This window comes from Carassius carassius, chromosome 17, assembly GCF_963082965.1.
Source record: "Carassius carassius chromosome 17, fCarCar2.1, whole genome shotgun sequence".
Classification (NCBI taxonomy): Eukaryota; Metazoa; Chordata; class Actinopteri; order Cypriniformes; family Cyprinidae; genus Carassius; species Carassius carassius.
In genome coordinates this window covers 602,501-621,015 of record NC_081771.1, presented here as the reverse complement: position 1 = coordinate 621,015, position 18,515 = coordinate 602,501, and the positions used below count along the sequence as shown (strand labels likewise).

At 39.3% G+C, this 18,515-nt stretch overlaps 1 protein-coding gene across 8 annotated transcripts in view; it reads left to right on the top strand.

Moving 5' to 3' along the window:
• Positions 1–18,515, top strand: part of LOC132160684 (R3H domain-containing protein 2-like) — a 59,111-nt gene that overhangs the window by 20,353 nt on the left and 20,243 nt on the right. For 4 of the 8 annotated variants that reach the window (XM_059570331.1, XM_059570329.1, XM_059570324.1 and 1 more), the window contains exons 2-13: positions 8,783–8,963; positions 9,055–9,227; positions 10,417–10,458; positions 11,324–11,404; positions 11,616–11,739; positions 12,394–12,472; positions 12,850–12,909; positions 13,510–13,650; positions 13,717–13,825; positions 13,895–13,990; positions 14,499–14,530; positions 15,469–15,522. In XM_059570331.1, the coding sequence (XP_059426314.1) occupies positions 9,084–9,227; positions 10,417–10,458; positions 11,324–11,404; positions 11,616–11,739; positions 12,394–12,472; positions 12,850–12,909; positions 13,510–13,650; positions 13,717–13,825; positions 13,895–13,990; positions 14,499–14,530; positions 15,469–15,522 (962 nt within the window). In that variant the 5' untranslated portion in view covers positions 8,783–8,963; positions 9,055–9,083. The remainder of the gene's footprint in view (positions 1–8,782; positions 8,964–9,054; positions 9,228–10,416; positions 10,459–11,323; positions 11,405–11,615; positions 11,740–12,393; positions 12,473–12,849; positions 12,910–13,509; positions 13,651–13,716; positions 13,826–13,894; positions 13,991–14,498; positions 14,531–15,468; positions 15,523–18,515) is intronic. The other 4 variants (XM_059570327.1, XM_059570325.1, XM_059570328.1 and 1 more) reach the window with 3 other exon arrangements.

The following is an 18,515-nucleotide window of genomic DNA, read 5'->3' as shown; positions in this document are numbered from 1 at the left end:
GACTAAGACAGAATGGATAGAGAGAGAGAGAGCGAGAGAGAGAGACGGGTGTGATGGGGTGAAGTGTGTTTGTTCTGCCCTTCAAACACACACTTGGGTGATTCATAAGTGTGTGTGTGTGTGTGTGTGTGTGTGTGTAATTGGGGTACGGGCAGATGTGCACCACATGGGGTGGAGGGAGATCTATTTTCTCTTGGTGACAGAGCCTGTTGCCATGGAGCTCCTCGTGCTATTGGAGGAGGCCTCGTCCAATGGGGTGTCAGTTTCATCATTGAGAATTTTCTCTCGGTCTCAAACGGAGCGAAGTGAGGATTGCATAAGGCTCATAATGGGAGCCAAATCAGGCCCAGATTTTAACCTGACACACTTATTTTTGGAGGATAAAAGATGGGCTGAATGATATCTCTCCCACACAGCCTCGGCTCTCCACTGATGCATGCTGGTCTAGCGGAGCGCTGTTTGAGTTATTCCTGGATCTGAGTTCCTCGTCTTATTGATCAGAGTTCACAAGCGTTATGTCTGATTGTGTAACACACTGTAGCGTTCCCAAAGGCACATGATTTAGATGCATCTGGACATCAGCAGTCAAACGTTTGAATGCAGCTTGTGATCTTAGTTCGGGCTTTGCTTAAATGCTTGGATGTTTATTTTGTTCCTCCTTCACTGGTGTTTAATTGTTGGCCGTTTTGACATTATTGCATTACCTTTTCTTCTGTAAAATGTTTGCTTTTCATTTCAGTCTTTTTTGGTTCATTTCATGAGGAGCGTTTAACATCTGTGAAACTTTTGCATTATACAAATGTTCGTTGTAGTGTAAAAAAATTCTTTAGATTTTTAAAATGGTTGTTTTAATAACTTTTTGCTGGAAGGAACCAGAAATTGTTCTTCAATGATAAAAAACTAAATTAGGTTAACTTATACCATGGTGACTTCTATAGCAAATATGATTTTTGCATTACCACTTACTCTAGCAAAAAAACAAATAAATAAAAAATGCATGATACGTGGAATTTGTCATTTTGAATAAATTAAACAAAAAAAGCTCATTACTCTTAAATCAAGCATTGATGTGGACTAGTATCTGTAAATATAAAGCCACAAAAATACCATTTAAATATGAATCCTGCATGTCTGTATGATTGAATGGCACAGATGCGCCGATTAATTTACAACCCGTCAAAATAAAAGCTCGGTTTAACTTGAAGACATTGTGCCAGAAATATATCACTATTGTTCAGTAGAATGTATATAGCGTACTGCTAATACTACTACTAAAATGAAACAAGCTCTATTTTTAAGGTATAATCACACAGCATTTGTTCCTGGCTTTAATTTTAATTTTAAATCCACCTTTTTTTGCCAAAAAATAAAGTTTACTTAATTTTCTATAATTAAACGATAAATTAAGTTATATGCCTTCATTTGATAAATAGAAAAATTTAACTACACAACAGAATTTCTGAGGGGGGGGGGGTTCATAAGGCTATTTTAATAATAATATTAAATAAATTAATTATGCACTCAAGTAATTAGACGTACTGAATCACAGAATTAGATAACAATAAAAATAAGTTTAAAAAAATAAATAAATAAAAATCACACAATTTTTGTTAAACTCTTAATGCATTGATGTGAAATTATTTAGTTTGATGATTTTTGTTTTTTATTAGACATGGTTTTTGATTAATAAAATGTAATTTAACTAATTCAAATTAAAAAATGAAGAAAAAAATAATAAAACTGAAAAAATAATAAATCTGATTTCACAGGGCCCTAAAAGCAGCAGGATGTTGTGTAGTGATGTTGATCTGTCTGATTGATGATAAGGTTATGATCTGGAGACGGGACCCCCTGTAGACCCCCAACCCCCCCCCCCCCCCCCCCCTCTCTCTGTATGTTGTAGTGCTCGTTCGCTCTGGTATCGTCAGGTCATGTGACATCATCCTCCCCGTCTTGGCCCACTCAGTCCTGTGGGACCGACTCTGACTCATCTCTCCCTCCTCTGCTGTTCTTTCAATCCATCCCTCCTTCCTTCTCTCATTATTGGTTTCCTCAGTCTGCTCTGTCGCTCGCCGCACGATCTGTTAAAGCAGGGAATCCTTCGGTGACGCATTTTCCCTGCAGTTCAGTGCGTTACAGCGATCTGACCATCTCACACACACACACACACACACACACACACACACACACACACACACACACACACACACAATGCATCTACCCACACACACCGGCACTGTTATAAAACCACAACACAGCATCACAAGAAGTCCTTCGCTCTTTATTCTGCTCTTATTCTGGCATTTTCTCATTTTCTGTCTCTCAGTCTGTTTTGAGTAAATCTCCTGCTCACATTTCATCTGCGTTTACATTTATGCATTTAGCAGATTTTATCCAAAGCAGAACAAAAGCAGTTTGTCAGTAGAGCCAACAGTTTTCATAATACACAATTGCAGGTTTATTGTACACAACTAGAAACTATAAGAAATGATGCTATGCATTAGGAAAATTATGTTAACATTGCACCATTGCAATAGCATGGCATTATTTCTGCTTCATATTGGTCTTAAAACAGGCTTTATTGTTTTTATGCAACATCTAATTTATTTCATTTCACTGTGGGCTGAAATGTGGGATTCACGCATCGAAGATGCATTTTGACATTTTAAGATGTTTGCTACAATATTTTGACCTTTTTTGTTCGTTTCACACTTCATTTTATCAAATAAATCTTATTGGCTTATTTCTCAGTTTTTTGCAGTGTTGTTTTATACTGTCTCTCATTGCTTTTAAATGCCTGGCATTAAGCAACTAAAACCCAAAAGCAATATATTAAGAACTAAATCATGATCCATCTTCACATGTTTAGTTAGATGCTGTTTCTCTGAAAGAATGAGACTGCCATAAATAAATGAATGAATAAATGTTGATGCAAAATTTCCCTCCTTCCATCGACAGTGTTGTTGGAGTTCAATTGGGTGAATATAAATGAAAATATTATAATTTTTCCATGTGTCCATATTGTATACTGAATGTAAAACATGGCCTAATTATCTTCCTATATTTGATGCTTTTGTTACTTCTTAAAGAGATTGAAATGTTTTCTTGGATATTTGCTTGTACCGCGGCGAATGAACATGCTGAGGTAATTTGTCATCAAAGCTGTCTTAACTGGGTCACTGTGTGTGTGTGTGTGTGTGTGTGTGTGTGTGCGCACAGCTGCTCAGGTGTGTCGTATAATGTGCCAGTTCATGACAGATATTGGTTTCTGGCACCATTAAGGTGGTCCGGCTGAGCGATGTGCTCCAATTTACACCTTGAAGATATTAGTGTTTGCCTCCGATTCATGTTTAAATCTCTCTCTAGCACAAGCAGCTGAGGCTGACGTCTGCGTCTCCATGATAACAGAGAGAGAGGGAGAGAGAGGAGAGAGGGAGAGAGAGACAGAGAGGGAGAGCGAGAGAGAGAGAGAGGGGGAGCGAGGGGGAGAGAGGAGAGAGAGAGGGGGAGAGAGACAGAGACAGAGAGAGAGAGAGAGAGGGGGAGAGAGAGAGAGACAGAGACAGAGAGAGAGAGGGGGAGAGAGGGAGACAGAGAGGGAGAGCGAGAGAGAGAGAGGGGGAGCGAGGGGGAGAGAGGAGAGAGAGAGGGGGAGAGAGACAGAGACAGAGAGAGAGAGAGAGAGGGGGAGAGAGAGAGAGACAGAGACAGAGAGAGAGAGAGAGGGGGAGAGAGGGAGACAGAGAGACGGAGAGGGAGAGAGAGAGGGGGAGCGAGGGGGAGAGAGGGAGAGAGGAGAGAGAGAGAGACAGAGAGAGAGAGACAGAGGGGGAGAGAGAGAGACAGAGAGGGAGAGCGAGAGGGAGAGAGGAGAGAGAGAGGGAGAGAGGGGGAGCGAGGGGGAGAGAGGGAGAGAGGAGAGAGAGAGGGAGAGAGAGAGACAGAGAGAGAGGGGGGGAGAGAGGGAGACAGAGAGACGGAGAGGGAGAGCGAGAGAGAGAGAGGGGTAGCGAGGGGGAGAGAGGGAGAGAGGAGAGAGAGAGACATAGAGACAGAGAGAGAGAGAGGGGGAGAGAGGGAGAGAGAGAGAGAGAGAGAGAGAGAGAGAGAGGGGGTGAGAGAGAGAGAGAGAGAGAGAGAGAGAGAGAGAGAGGGGGTGAGAGAGAGAGAGAGAGAGAGAGGGGGAGCGAGAGAGGGGGAGAGAGAGAGGGGGAGAGAGAGAGGGGGAGAGAGGAAGAGGGAGACAGAGAGAGAGAGATCGCCCACTAAACAAGGGCTCCAGGACAGCCTGGATCTGCTGGAGGACTACTGTCAGTCCTGGGCCCTGACTGTAAACCTCCAAAAAACTAAAGTAATGATTTTCCAAAAACGCTTCAGACCTCAGGGACCAACACACACATTCACACTATCACACAGAACCATTGAAACCGCAAAAACATACACTTACCTCGGCCTAAAAATTACTCCAACAGGTAACTTTGCTTTGGCTGTGAATGAACTCAAAGAGAAAGCTCAAAGGGCTTTTTATGCCATAAAACGATCAATTAAAATTGATATTCCAATCCAAATCTGGCTCAAACTTTTCAAATCAGTAATTGAACCAATTGTACTATATGGCAGTGAAGTCTGGGGTCCATCTATAAAATTCGATTTTTTAAAATGGGAAAAACATCCAATTGAAAATATGCATTTAGATTTCTGTAAAAGAATACTCAAAGTCCAAAGAAAAACACCAAACAATGAATGCAGGGCAGAATTAGGCCAATACCCTCTCCTTCTAAACATTCAAAAAAGAGCCATCAAATTCTGGAAACACCTAAAGACAAGCGACCCCAGCTCATACCATTATAAAGCCCTGAAACACCAAGAGCTGAGCCCCAGGACGAGTCCTCTTCTTCAGCTGGTGCTGAGACTGACTGAGATCACACCGACTGAGATCAGCCAGCCTCAGGACTCACACACACACACAGACACACACACACACACACACTGAGACTGACTGAGATCACACCGACAGAGATCAGCCAGCCTCAGGACTCACACACACTCTCACACACTCACACACACACACAGACACACACACACACACACACTGAGACTGACTGAGATCACACCGACAGAGATCAGCCAGCCTCAGGACTCACACACACTCTCACACACTCACACACACACACAGACACACACACACACACACACACTGAGACTGACTGAGATCACACCGACTGAGATCAGCCAGCCTCAGGACTCACACACACTCTCACACACTCACACACACACACAGACACACACACACACACACACACTGAGACTGACTGAGATCACACCGACTGAGATCAGCCAGCCTCAGGACTCACACACACTCTCACACACTCACACACACACACAGACACACACACACACACACACTGAGACTGACTGAGATCACACCGACAGAGATCAGCCAGCCTCAGGACTCACACACACTCTCACACACTCACACACACACACAGACACACACACACACACACACTGAGACTGACTGAGATCACACCGACAGAGATCAGCCAGCCTCAGGACTCACACACACTCTCACACACTCACACACACACACAGACACACACACACACACACACTGAGACTGACTGAGATCACACCGACTGAGATCAGCCAGCCTCAGGACTCACACACACTCTCACACACACACACACACACACACACAGACACACACACACACACACTGAGACTGACTGAGATCACACCGACTGAGATCAGCCAGCCTCAGGACTCACACACACTCTCACACACTCACACACACACACAGACACACACACACACACACACACTGAGACTGACTGAGATCACACCGACTGAGATCAGCCAGCCTCAGGACTCACACACACTCTCACACACTCACACACACACACACACACACTGAGACTGACTGAGATCACACCGACTGAGATCAGCCAGCCTCAGGACTCACACACACTCTCACACACTCACACACACACACAGACACACACACACACACACACACTGAGACTGACTGAGATCACACCGACTGAGATCAGCCAGCCTCAGGACTCACACACACTCTCACACACACACACAGACACACACACACACTGAGACTGACTGAGATCACACCGACTGAGATCAGCCAGCCTCAGGACTCACACACTCACACACACACACAGACACACACACACACACACACACACACTGAGACTGACTGAGATCACACCGACTGAGATCAGCCAGCCTCAGGACTCACACACACTCTCACACACTCACACACACACACAGACACAGACACACACACACACACTGAGACTGACTGAGATCACACCGACTGAGATCAGCCAGCCTCAGGACTCACACACACTCTCACACACTCACACACACACACACACACACACACACAGACACACACACACACACACACACACACTGAGACTGACTGAGATCACACCGACTGAGATCAGCCAGCCTCAGGACTCACACACACTCTCACACACTCACACACACACACAGACACACACACACACACACACACACACACTGAGACTGACTGAGATCACACCGACTGAGATCAGCCAGCCTCAGGACTCACACACACTCTCACACACTCACACACACACACAGACACACACACACACACACACACACTGAGACTGACTGAGATCACACCGACTGAGATCAGCCAGCCTCAGGACTCACACACACTCTCACACACTCACACACACACACAGACACAGACACACACACACACACTGAGACTGACTGAGATCAAACCGACTGAGATCAGCCAGCCTCAGGACTCACACACACTCTCAACCATTCGGCCCACACAAATCATCAACACAGAAAAAGACAAGTACATCACCCATTGGACAAACACCATTAAAAACCAACACAAACTAGAATGTTATTCGGCACTAAATCAAGAGTACACCATGGCACACTACCTGAGCACAGTGACTGATGTCAAACTCAGGAAAACATTGACGATGTACAGACTCAGCGAGCACAGTCTGGCCGTAGAGACGGGCCGGCGCAGACAAACCTGGCTCTCCCGTGACGAGAGACTCTGCTCCCACTGCATTCTGGGAGAGATCGAAACAGAGCTGCACTTCCTCACACATTGCCCCAAATACCAAACCATTAGAAACCACTATTATCCCAAAATAAACAAAGTATTTCCCCATTTTAATAATTGCACCCCAACCGAAAAACTCACCTTCATTCTCGGGGAAAAATGTGCAAATATAGCGGCAAGATTTATATTAGCCTGCCAACTCCTGAGACACAGCCAAGACACCAACATCCAGAGAATATACCAATACTCATGACTGTAGATAATGCTGAACCCAGTTATTAATTAAATAAATGAATAAATAATCTGTAAATAATAAATAATCCGTTACATAACTCTTAGAACGTCATATGTTTATATGCATCCATGTGTTTAAATATTGTTCTTCTAATATTACTTGTTCAGATGTTATTTTAATTGCTATATTGTTCCAAATTACACTGTTGTATATGTTCTCTTTTCATATGTATGCTTTGGCAATGCAAAAGGGGGGGAGGGAGAGAGAGAGAGAGGGAGGGGGAGGGGGGGGGGAGACAGAGCTCATTCATGAACGCTCTTCTTCCTCATTCAGAGCTGTTCATCTGCTTTAGTTGATTCTTGAGGATGGCCTCGTCGCTGCAGTGCTTGTGTGTGCCTGTGTGTGTGCCTGTGTGTGTGTGTGTGTGTGTGTGCGTGTGTGTGTGCGCGTGTGTGTGTGTGTGATTGGTCGGCGGTGTCATGTGCTGCTGGTGACGTGGTTTCTGCAGTTGGGAATCCCATCTCTCTCTCCACCCGTCTGCTTCAGTCTCTCTGCAGTATGACGTCAGTGCTGGAGTTTCCTCCGCTCTCTCACCTCAGTCACGCCGCTGCTGCATTATGTGCTTCCACTTGTGCTTTTAAAAGCATTTCCTGTGTGTGTGTGTGTGTGTGTGTTTTACAGCAGATGGCAAGTTACTCAATCTAGATCCTAGTGCACAAACTGCCCCACCCCCCCAACACACACACACACACACACACACATGGGTCTAATGTGTTTTTGGATGAATGCTTGAATGCCACACTTCAGTCGTTTCTGTCATTATTGTGTAAGAGTCACACGCTGTCACACTCCTCATCATGTTTCTGCAGTGTGTGTGTGTGTGTAGTGTGTGAACTGTGCAGTATGTGATCGTTCTTCTTGCAGAAATCCTGGATGACCTACATTTCCCAAATGAGCAGCACCCTGCATTAGATACACAGTATCCCACAATGCAATGCTTGATAGATTCTTCTATTTAAAGTATAATGAATGAACACGCCGTCGTCTCTGCTGTCGTCCTTCTTCACTCAGCATTCGGTTGGACTCTGAACAGATTAGACATTTGTACAAAATATGTTAAAATGAGATGCTTCTCTCATCTCATCACTCTTGGCAGTAAAGCTCATTCTGATTTCGGTTCATGTGACAACTGTGTTTATAACTGCATACTGCTGTTTTTAACCTAGTAGGCGGTGTACAGTATACACTGCACATTCTTCAGTAACCAGTGTGCTAGTGTTTCATGCCAAACAGGGCTTATGACTTCATGCACACACACACACACACACACGCTACTGCTGCATGTCTGTTTACACACGCAGATACATTCATACTGCCTCTGCTGTATTCACACTTAAACACACACATATATATATCTCCAGTTAATCTGTTTATGCGTTCCATCTCATCTAAGCAGTGTTTCTCTCCAGCAGGTGGAGCTGTGACGTCTGTGTCTATGAGAACGTCGCACAGCATGCACAGAAACTGAGAAGACACTCGTTCAACATGATGTCCCCCCCGCCCTCATCTCAGCCATAGGAACACACACACACACACACACACACGTGCAGAAGAACACACACCATCACACTACAGCCCCAGGTGTGTCAGGTAAAGACTGACTGACCAAAAAAATCTATTTTTACAGCTCAAACAGCATCTCCTCCTCCTCGTCCTCACGTGTTTGTGTTTGTGTGTTCAGGGTTTGTGAGGTGTGTGTTTTGAGGGATCATGTCTGTGGTCTTCACACCCGACGGGATGAAGGAGGGTGATGCTTCCGCAGGCATCAGTGGCAAAAGCATCCCATCGGGGCTCGCTAAAGACCCAAACGCTGACAGCACAGAAGCAGACGACAGCCTCTCGCAGGACGCACAGGTGAGACAGAAACACACTAGCTATATGTTTCCATCCAAAGCTTCGCATTTAACTTGTGCACAAAACTGGAATGTCCCATAAAACATTTGCGAATAGAGCTCAGTTTACATCCAACGAGTCGAAGAGAACAAAATCATCACTTGCTGATAAACTGCCACTAAATATCACGAACGAAATCAGTCTGTGGATGCTTTTAAACGTGGCCATCTTTTTAGCAGAGCTTGTGTTTCTTATAAAGTGTAGCACTTTGGGATTTTGTTGAAATATAAAGTGCGTTATAAATGAAATTATTCATATTATTATCTTGTCGGATGAAAAGTTTGTTTTTTATGCACATTTTTTTTCATTTATGCTCATCTTGGCATTCCCATACAGCGGTTTTTATGCAATATTCTGAAACGTGGATAGAAACATAGTTACTTAGACTTTCCGTGTTCTTTCTAAAATCTAGATGATGTTTTTGCACTTATTCAGACTGCTACATTAGCGTCCAAAACTTTGGTGTCTGTAAGACGCTTTATTGTTTAAAAAGTCTCTTCTGCTCACCAAGGCTGCTTTTATTTTCAGAAATGCATCAACATTTTTTTAATATTATTAGAATTGTTTTCTGTGTGAATCTGTGTTAAAGTGTAATGTATTTCTGTGATGCTCCGCTGTATTTTCAGCATCATTCCTCCAGTCTTCAGTGTCACATGATCTTCAGGAATCATGAAAATATGAAACATTTCTGATTATTATCAATGTTGGAAACAATATTTTTGTGGAAACTGTGATGCATTTTATTTTTCAGGATTCACAGATGAATAGAAAGTCCAAAAGAACAGCATTTATTTGAAATAGAAACTTGTTTATAAAAGTCTTTACTGTGACTTCTAATAAATGTAATGTGTTCTTGATTAATACAAGTATTGCTTTCTTTTAAAGAAACTTTTAATAATGTATATAGTTACATTTTAGCTTATCAAGCATATAATAAAGAAGCCTATGCCTTGCAAGAGGCTGAAACTGTATTTCGATTAATTGCAAAGCCATATTTTGATGTAAAAATAAATAAAAAGCATCGTCTCCATGTTATTTGTCAGCTCCAAGTGTCTGTCAGTTTCCAGCTGAGCTTTTGTTTGGTGCTGAAGTTCATCATTAATGAATGATTGTAATGCTCACTGATAAATATTTCGGTCTTTCCCCGCAGCGCCGCTGTCAGAATCACGGCCACACTAGGAAACGGGCAAAGGTAAAGTGTGAGGACACACACACTTCTGTGGTTCACGCTTTAGCAGTCGCTCGAGTTTATCATCTGTGTTTATGGATGTAGGTTCAGTCACAATGTTTTGTTTTATTTATTTTCAATGCAAAAATCAGAATGGACCATTCAGTTGCATGCAATTAGCAGTATTAGAGAAAATAAATGGATAATAATAGAAATATTACATTTTTGTCATTTAGTAGACACTTTTATCCAAAGCGATTACAAATGAGGTCAAAGGAAGCAATCAAAATCAACAAGAGACATTTTTTTCTTTTGCTTTCTGTTAATTGCTTAATAAATAAAAAGAAATCAAATACAAAAAGAATAGGGAAATTAACAGAATAAAGAATATTTGAAAAAAAAATATTTATTAATAATCAAATCAAATAAAAAAGAGTGATGATGCATTACCACTTGTGCATTGACTTAGGTTAAAGGGTTCATGGCAAGTCGTAAAGTTTCCCAAGTCTCTAAATAAAGCATTTTGAAGCTGTGTGTTAAATGCATGTGAAACCAGAGCAGTCCTTTAAATAAATGCAGGGTCTGATGTCTCGTTTTCATCGAGAGCAAGACTCTTCCTGTCGACCTCTCACTCAGTTCTGATGCCTTTGTGCACACACACACACACACACACACACACTCAATCTCTCACGCATGACACAAGTTTTCACGCGCACAACAACTGAACTGAAATTGAAGTAAATGGATTTCATTTTGACTTCTAATTAGTTGATGGACAGCACCAGAAGCTAACAGCCTGGAATAAAACTTCACTTTTTATTATTTATTTCATTTTTTTTTTCATAATGCATCTCTATATCTCTATGTGTATTTCTCCTCTCTGTCTCAGTCGAATGCAAAGGTCAAGCTGGTGAGGAGTCTTGCAGTTTGTGAAGAGTCTTTTTCAAGCGACGGTCCTCTAGAATCACAGGTAAATACAGACTATAAAGAATTGTGCATTATTCAAGATGATTTTTACCAGGACTAAGACTCCGAGATCAAAAGGTTTAAGTGTAGACTGTGCAAAGTGTGTTTAGGCAAATATACGATACTATATAATACACTGATTCTGTTAGCCACCTTTAGGATTTGGTCATTAATATTCATATATTCATGTGTTTATTCTGACTCCGCCCACGAAGGACATCATTCAGCTTCACATCAGCTGTCCATCTGATAAAGAGGAGGAGAAATCCTCGAAAGATGAGTATGAGAATGAGGAAAGGGAAAAGAAAGATAAAACTCCACGAAAGATGCTCTCGCGTGGTAAGATGTTCCTTTTTAATGGTTTGTTTCGTTGAGACTTCTTCCTGCTATCAACATAGAATACAATAAATCTGAAGTAAAGTAAAAACTCCATTCATTTTCACCTTATAACTTATAAACCTTTAAAGACAGATATTTTTAAAGCACATTATTTACATGAATTACCAGACTCGTTTGCTGTAAGCTGAATTTGTGGTGAAAAACTACATTACCCATGATGCAATTCAGAAAAATTCAACCAATCAGAGAATTTCAGCGAGTAAAGAGATATTTAGCTCCGCCCACTTCCATGAATACGTAATCTGCCAATTCAAAGCACTTAAATATTTGTATTTGTGTGTCATGATGCAACTAAATGTTATTATGATGATAATGACTTTTTTTGTTTGACTAAATAACCTGTAAGTCTGTTTTTAACTGTATAGAGCTGGATGAAGCATCACTGAATTCAACGATGAACTGAAAATTGAGTGTTTAAAATTATCATAACACACAATTTTCCTGTTTAATGCTGTAAACCTGCTTTGACACGATCTGTATTTGTTAAAAGCGCTTTATAAATAACTTGATAACTTGACTTGCAGCCTTACAAACCCTCATTAATTCAGTCAAGGGTTAGTTGTGACGTTCCCATCGGATTCTGTCCTCTTCCAGACTCCAGTCAGGAATACACTGATTCCACAGGGATAGATGTGCACGAGTTCCTGGTGAACACACTGAAGAACAACCCCAGGTACGACAGCCTCTGTCTAGTAATGTATTTAAAGTTCAGCTAGAAGTCAATTCACTAATTCTTTCTGACTTAAGTCTTCTTAAACTTCATTCTGAACTCTCAAAGTGCACTAGATAGAATCATGTAACTTTAAAAAGTTTTCCCCCAATTATAAATTTTTTTCATATTGCAATCAGTATTGTACCGTGGACTTCATATCGAGATATTATCGTATCGTGAGATTTTGTTATTGTTGCATCCCTAGTTACAAATTAATGTCATTTCATGCGTGTCCTTCATCATCAGAGTATGTATGTGAATCTGAACACTGCGTCAGCTTCCTTTTGATTAGTTTTCACTTTAAGTCCATCACTTTTACTCCTCTTTTATTCTTTTAGAGACAGAATGATGCTGCTCAAGCTGGAACAGGATATCCTGGATTTCATTAATGATGACAAGTAAGTCTGTATAATAATTCATATTTAATGTAAATAAATTAAATGAAATTAATATGAATAAATATAATAAAGCTAATAATAATAAATTATATATTTGCTTTATGTATATTTATATAGTCTTTAAAATATTTAAATTATGTAACCAAATAGATGAAATTGTAACAATTTAAATTTGTAAAAAAAAAAAAAAAAAATTAAATTAAATATAAAATAATAATATATTTATATTGTTTCATTATTTGTAAAAATGTATGCAAAATTTTATTTACATTGGTTAAAATTAATTATAATATGTTGTATAATTAATATATATATATATATATATATATATATATATATATATATATATATATATATATATATATATATATTTTTTTTTTTATTTTTTTTATTATTATTATAGTATATGTTGGTGTTTTTTCCCCCTTTATTGTGTCGAGGATATTTGTTGCCCCCTTATGGTGGATTGTGAGCATTGCAGTAGTGTTGGTTGTTTATTCTTTTATCATTATTATTATTATTATGGTGAAGGGTTGTGCTGCAGTGATAAATGCATGTCATTTCTTTATACTGAGGTTGTTTTTGCGTCTGTGTTTCTAGTAATCAGTATAAGAAGTTTCCTCAGATGACCTCTTATCATCGCATGCTGCTGCATCGAGTCGCTGCTTACTTTGGCATGGATCACAACGTGGACCAAACCGGCAAAGCTGTCATCATCAACAAGACCAGCAACACACGCATGTAAGACAGCGACTAATGAATGATAACGATGCATATTAAACTAATCAAACTCTGTGTGTGTTTCAGCCCCGAGCAGAGGTTCTCTGAGCACATTAAAGATGAGCGCAGCATGGACTTCCAGAAGAAGTTCATCCTGAAGCGAGACGATCCCAGCATGGATAAAGATGATAATCAGGTGTGTGTGTCGCACCGTTTCACTCTCGCATCACGTTTGAGTCGTGTTTCTGATGGTCTGGCGTCTCAGATGCGGGTCCCGCTGCAGGACGGCCGGCGCAGTAAGTCCATCGAGGAGCGAGAGGAGGAGTACCAGCGCGTCAGAGATCGCATCTTTGCACGAGAAGTAAGAACACAGGCTTGCATGCAACGATATTTCATAATACAGATTGTTTCAAAGCAGCTTTAAAGAAAATGCATGCTTCAGTGATACAAAAGCTGATACGTTTTTGAATAATTAATAGTTCATCTGTCAAGCTAAAAAAATAATAATAATAGAGCCGATGCATCGTGAATCGAGAAATGATTCTGCATCGATTCTGAGATTTTCCCGGAAGGCTTTGCGATTTTCTCTCTTTTTTTTTTTCATGCATTCCAAATATCTCAGAATCGATTCACGAAACGCAATGCAATGATTTATTGTCCCAGCCCTACAAAAATGAGCTCAAAACACTACAGACAGCTCTGCAGTCTCTTTAAATCAACTTCAATCAACTTGCTCATTTTTCTTAGTTCAGTGCAAAAAGTTCATAACGTCAGAATGCACGATAAATGTCTCCAGTGATTTGTTTTATTCTATTCTGCTCTGTTTTTATACTTTGTAAATGTTTATACCTTTTAATTTTTGGTTACAGTCCTCACAGAATGGATACATCAATGATAACAGGTGAGACACAAATCTACACTTTAACCCAGTTGTGTTTCACAAATGTTACATTCATCCAAAAACCACTGGTTTGGTTTTAGAGACAAAACGTGCATGATTAGATATTAAAGGAAGTCATTATATTTATATAATATATAATATAATATATAAAGACTTTCTTTATCAATTTGTTTTTTTTTTTATTTTTTTAGCAAGACTTTTATTATTTCATTAAGTTGTCTTTACAAAACAGCTCAGTGCTGGGAAACATTGTTAAAAGGTTGTTCAACTAATTGTTTTAAATCTCTATTTTAAATCAATATTTTTATTTTAATTAATGATTTTTGTGAATTGCTGATCTAATTAATGCTGGATTACAGTGTAACTGTTTAACATATATTAATATTCAAGTATCAGTGTATAACAAAAAAACCCCGAATGCTGGAAAACATTTATAATTTAACAATTTCATGTTTTTTGGCTATGATTATGATTTATTTATTATTTAAAATTTAGTTTTTAAAGCTCTGATGTATCTAATGCTGGAATACAGTTTTACAATGTAACAATTTAACTCTATTAACTATTTTAAATATCAGTTTTTAATAAGATTTCTATTACTTGTTTTATTTTTATATATAAAAAGGCTGTGAATTTACAATTTCAGCTCATTTAAGTGATGTTTTTCCAGCTGTCACAACTCATTCTCGTCAGAAGCCCTTCATCTATGTATCTGTCTGTAGATAATGTAACATCAGTGATACATCACACGAAAACAAACGCACATGTGTCATCAACGATGATCAGTCGGAATCACAGCAGTTCTTCCTCTAGTCCTGTAATGATGTAGAATGAGTGTGGTTTCATGTGTGGGTCCTGACACACACACACACACACACACACACACACACACACTCCTGTAACCCACGGACACTGTTTTCTCCGATGTGACCCTGCAGGCTGTCCACTGACGGCTACTCCTCGTCCTCCCAAAAGCGGAGGCAGATTTTTAGGTACAGTCTCTGCTGTGTGTGTGTGTGTTTGTGTGTGTGTGTGTGTGTTCATGCACTGCGTCTCGGTGGTGTGTGTGTGTGGCTTTGCGTTGGCTCTGTGCACTGTCGGCCCGTGCATGGCTGCTGTGTACTTCAGTCTCTGGAAGAGGACCAACATCACTGCACTCTGACATGCAACTGCATTTGTGTGTGCGTGTGCGTGCGTGTGTGCGCGTGTGTGCGCGTGCGCGTGTGTGCGTGTGTGCGCGCGTGTGTGTGTGTGCGTGTGTGCGCGCGTGTGTGTGCGTGCGTGTGTGCGCGTGTGTGCCCGTGCGTGCGTGTGTGTGTGTGTGTGTGTGAGAGAGAGAGAGAAACTGGTTATTCACTAGGGGTGGTTTGTATGATTAAAGTCTTACATCACAGTATGAGTAATTATATATAAGGTTATTTATATGTGATGTTACAGTATGTGTATATATATATATATATATATATATATATATATAATCAATATTTAACATTAATTTAATATATAACTAAATGGATATTATTATTATTGTTGTAATAAATGCATATTGTAATTAATAATAATAATAATAAAATATATTTAATTATCACTTGTACATTTAATTAATATATTTTAATGCAGTTAGTAATAATTGTAGCACTAGATACAATTAATAATTTAATTGTAATAACTATAATATATTTTTATATATTTATGTATATTAATATTTATATTAATTAAAATGGAATTAATACTTTTAATTGTTTTTATACATTAAATTCTATCAGGCTATCTTAAAAATTTAAAGTATTAATGGGTTGTGATCAGGGCTTGAAAACGAAAAAACTAAACAAAAAAACTATTTCAGTCGGTTCACTCAGAGCAGAATCGATATTTTAACATTTCTGTGCCAGTGTTCCTCTGTGCTATTACTGTTCCATAACCGGTTCGAGTAGAAGAAATACCGGTTAATAGCGTTGTTTAAAAAAAATACATTTTTCTCTGCTTATAATAGTAAAAAAGTACGGTGTTTCCTTTACTGGAAGAGATCTTAATCCGCTGCATTAGTCACAGACAATAAAGCATCATCTTTTTTTAGGTTTTTCCTAAATGTTGGCTGCTAAACAATATAAAAAATCTTTTAACACTTTTAAAGTATTTTTTTAAGATTCAAAAAGATTGCGTTTTGATAGTGAACAAATAAACCTAAGTCGCGTATAAGCTCGCGTCACATTTTATTATCCCTTTAACATTCAGAAATAATGAAGGCTAAATGCTTAAGCGAAATATTTACAAACATTATAAACACCGTTATTAGTTTCTCTCCACAACAAATCCTCTATAAAGTTAAGGCTGTAAAAACGTAAATCCAAAAACATTAATTTAAGATGAAACTGATGCCTAGCTTTCTCATTCGTCTCGAATCCAAATGTTTGCCAATTCGCAACATATTGTGATACTAAAATATTATTTAATATTGGCTAGGCTTTGTTCTTTCATTGGAGTAAAAATCATCCTTTACATCGCCTTTATCAGCAACATGAGGCTCGCTGAACAAATTTTTATTTGTTTCTTTTACTGTATTTTATTTTGATAATAAACAGGCTGCGATGTCCAAAAAATGTTGTCTAAAATTCTAAAAATAAATTCTAAATTCTGATTGGATGAGCCACATTTTCCCTTTCTTGGCAACTATTTTTGCTTGTCGGAAGATTGATTATAAAAACTGTTACACTGGAAAATTCTGAGTTTAAAGCTCGCATTTCTGCGTTTACATCTAGCGATAAAAAAAAAGGTCAAAATTGTGAAAAACTCAGAATTGCAAGGAAATGTGTCTCTAGATTGTGAGATAAAAATTGCTATTATCTGTTTGAAGCATGTTTTCGACTCGATGATATGAAGAAAGGGAGACGAGGGAAAATACTATAATATTTAGAGTTTGTTAATAAATCCTAGTTTTGACTTTGAGGTCTCTCGACCAATTAAATAGACACTTTTTATTAGCTTTATTCTGGCCATTTTGTGTTGGAGTGGATCTAATTGAATGCAAAATCAAATTTGTTTCCTTAGATAATTAAAATGAAATGCTTTGTTTCATCACCTTTTTTCTGGGAAAGCTTGCATGTTTGTTTCCAGTAGTTTCCTGTTTTGTATTTTAAGTATTCTGTGTGCAAAATGTGGAAGAGCTCTCTAGAACGTGCTTTAAATGTCATCTCAAGTCCCAGTTGAGGAAATAACTCATCTGGCATCACCGGGATGGGTTTTACAGATCACTTATTTTAATCATCTTATGCTAATGTAAATTTTTAGCACAAATGTTTCACAAATTATTTGGATTTATTCTTTTTACATCTGTTCATCTCACGTTAGGTCTCTGAGGAAGTGCTTTTGTAAAATTGCATACGAAGCGCAATGACAGTGATAACATTTTGCGGGTTAAATTTTTGTTTGTCTCTCTTCGTCTCTGAACAGTGTTTTTGAGAGCTGATGAGTGTAATATAACTGTCTGGAACTGTTTGGAGTATCTTTAGCTGTTAAATACACAGAACCATTGACTAATTGATTGATTATTGGTTTTCTCAAGGGCAGTGCATTACACAGATCTAAGTGTGTATGCATTCGTTTAACAGTGATGGGCTTGTGTGTGTACAGTAAATATAACCCATCATTTACACAAGCACATGTTTAAATTGAGTAGTTTTCAAATGTGCATTTACACTAGAAAATCATCATGCATCGCTGCATGAGCAGCACTGCAAACCAATCTCCTCTCCATGCTGCTGCATTAAATGCAAGCTTGCTGTGGATATAACTGTACAGTGCAGCACAGGTCTGTATGTGTGCGTTTATTGTTAGCACTTTGTGTCTGATATCTTGCAAATGAGTTTGTGTGGAGCCCCAGTGATGGATCTGCATGTGTGTGTGTGTGTGTGTGTGTGTGTGTGTGTGTGCGCACAGAGGTGGACAGTAGTGAAGTATTTTTACTTAATTCAAGTAAATTTAAAGC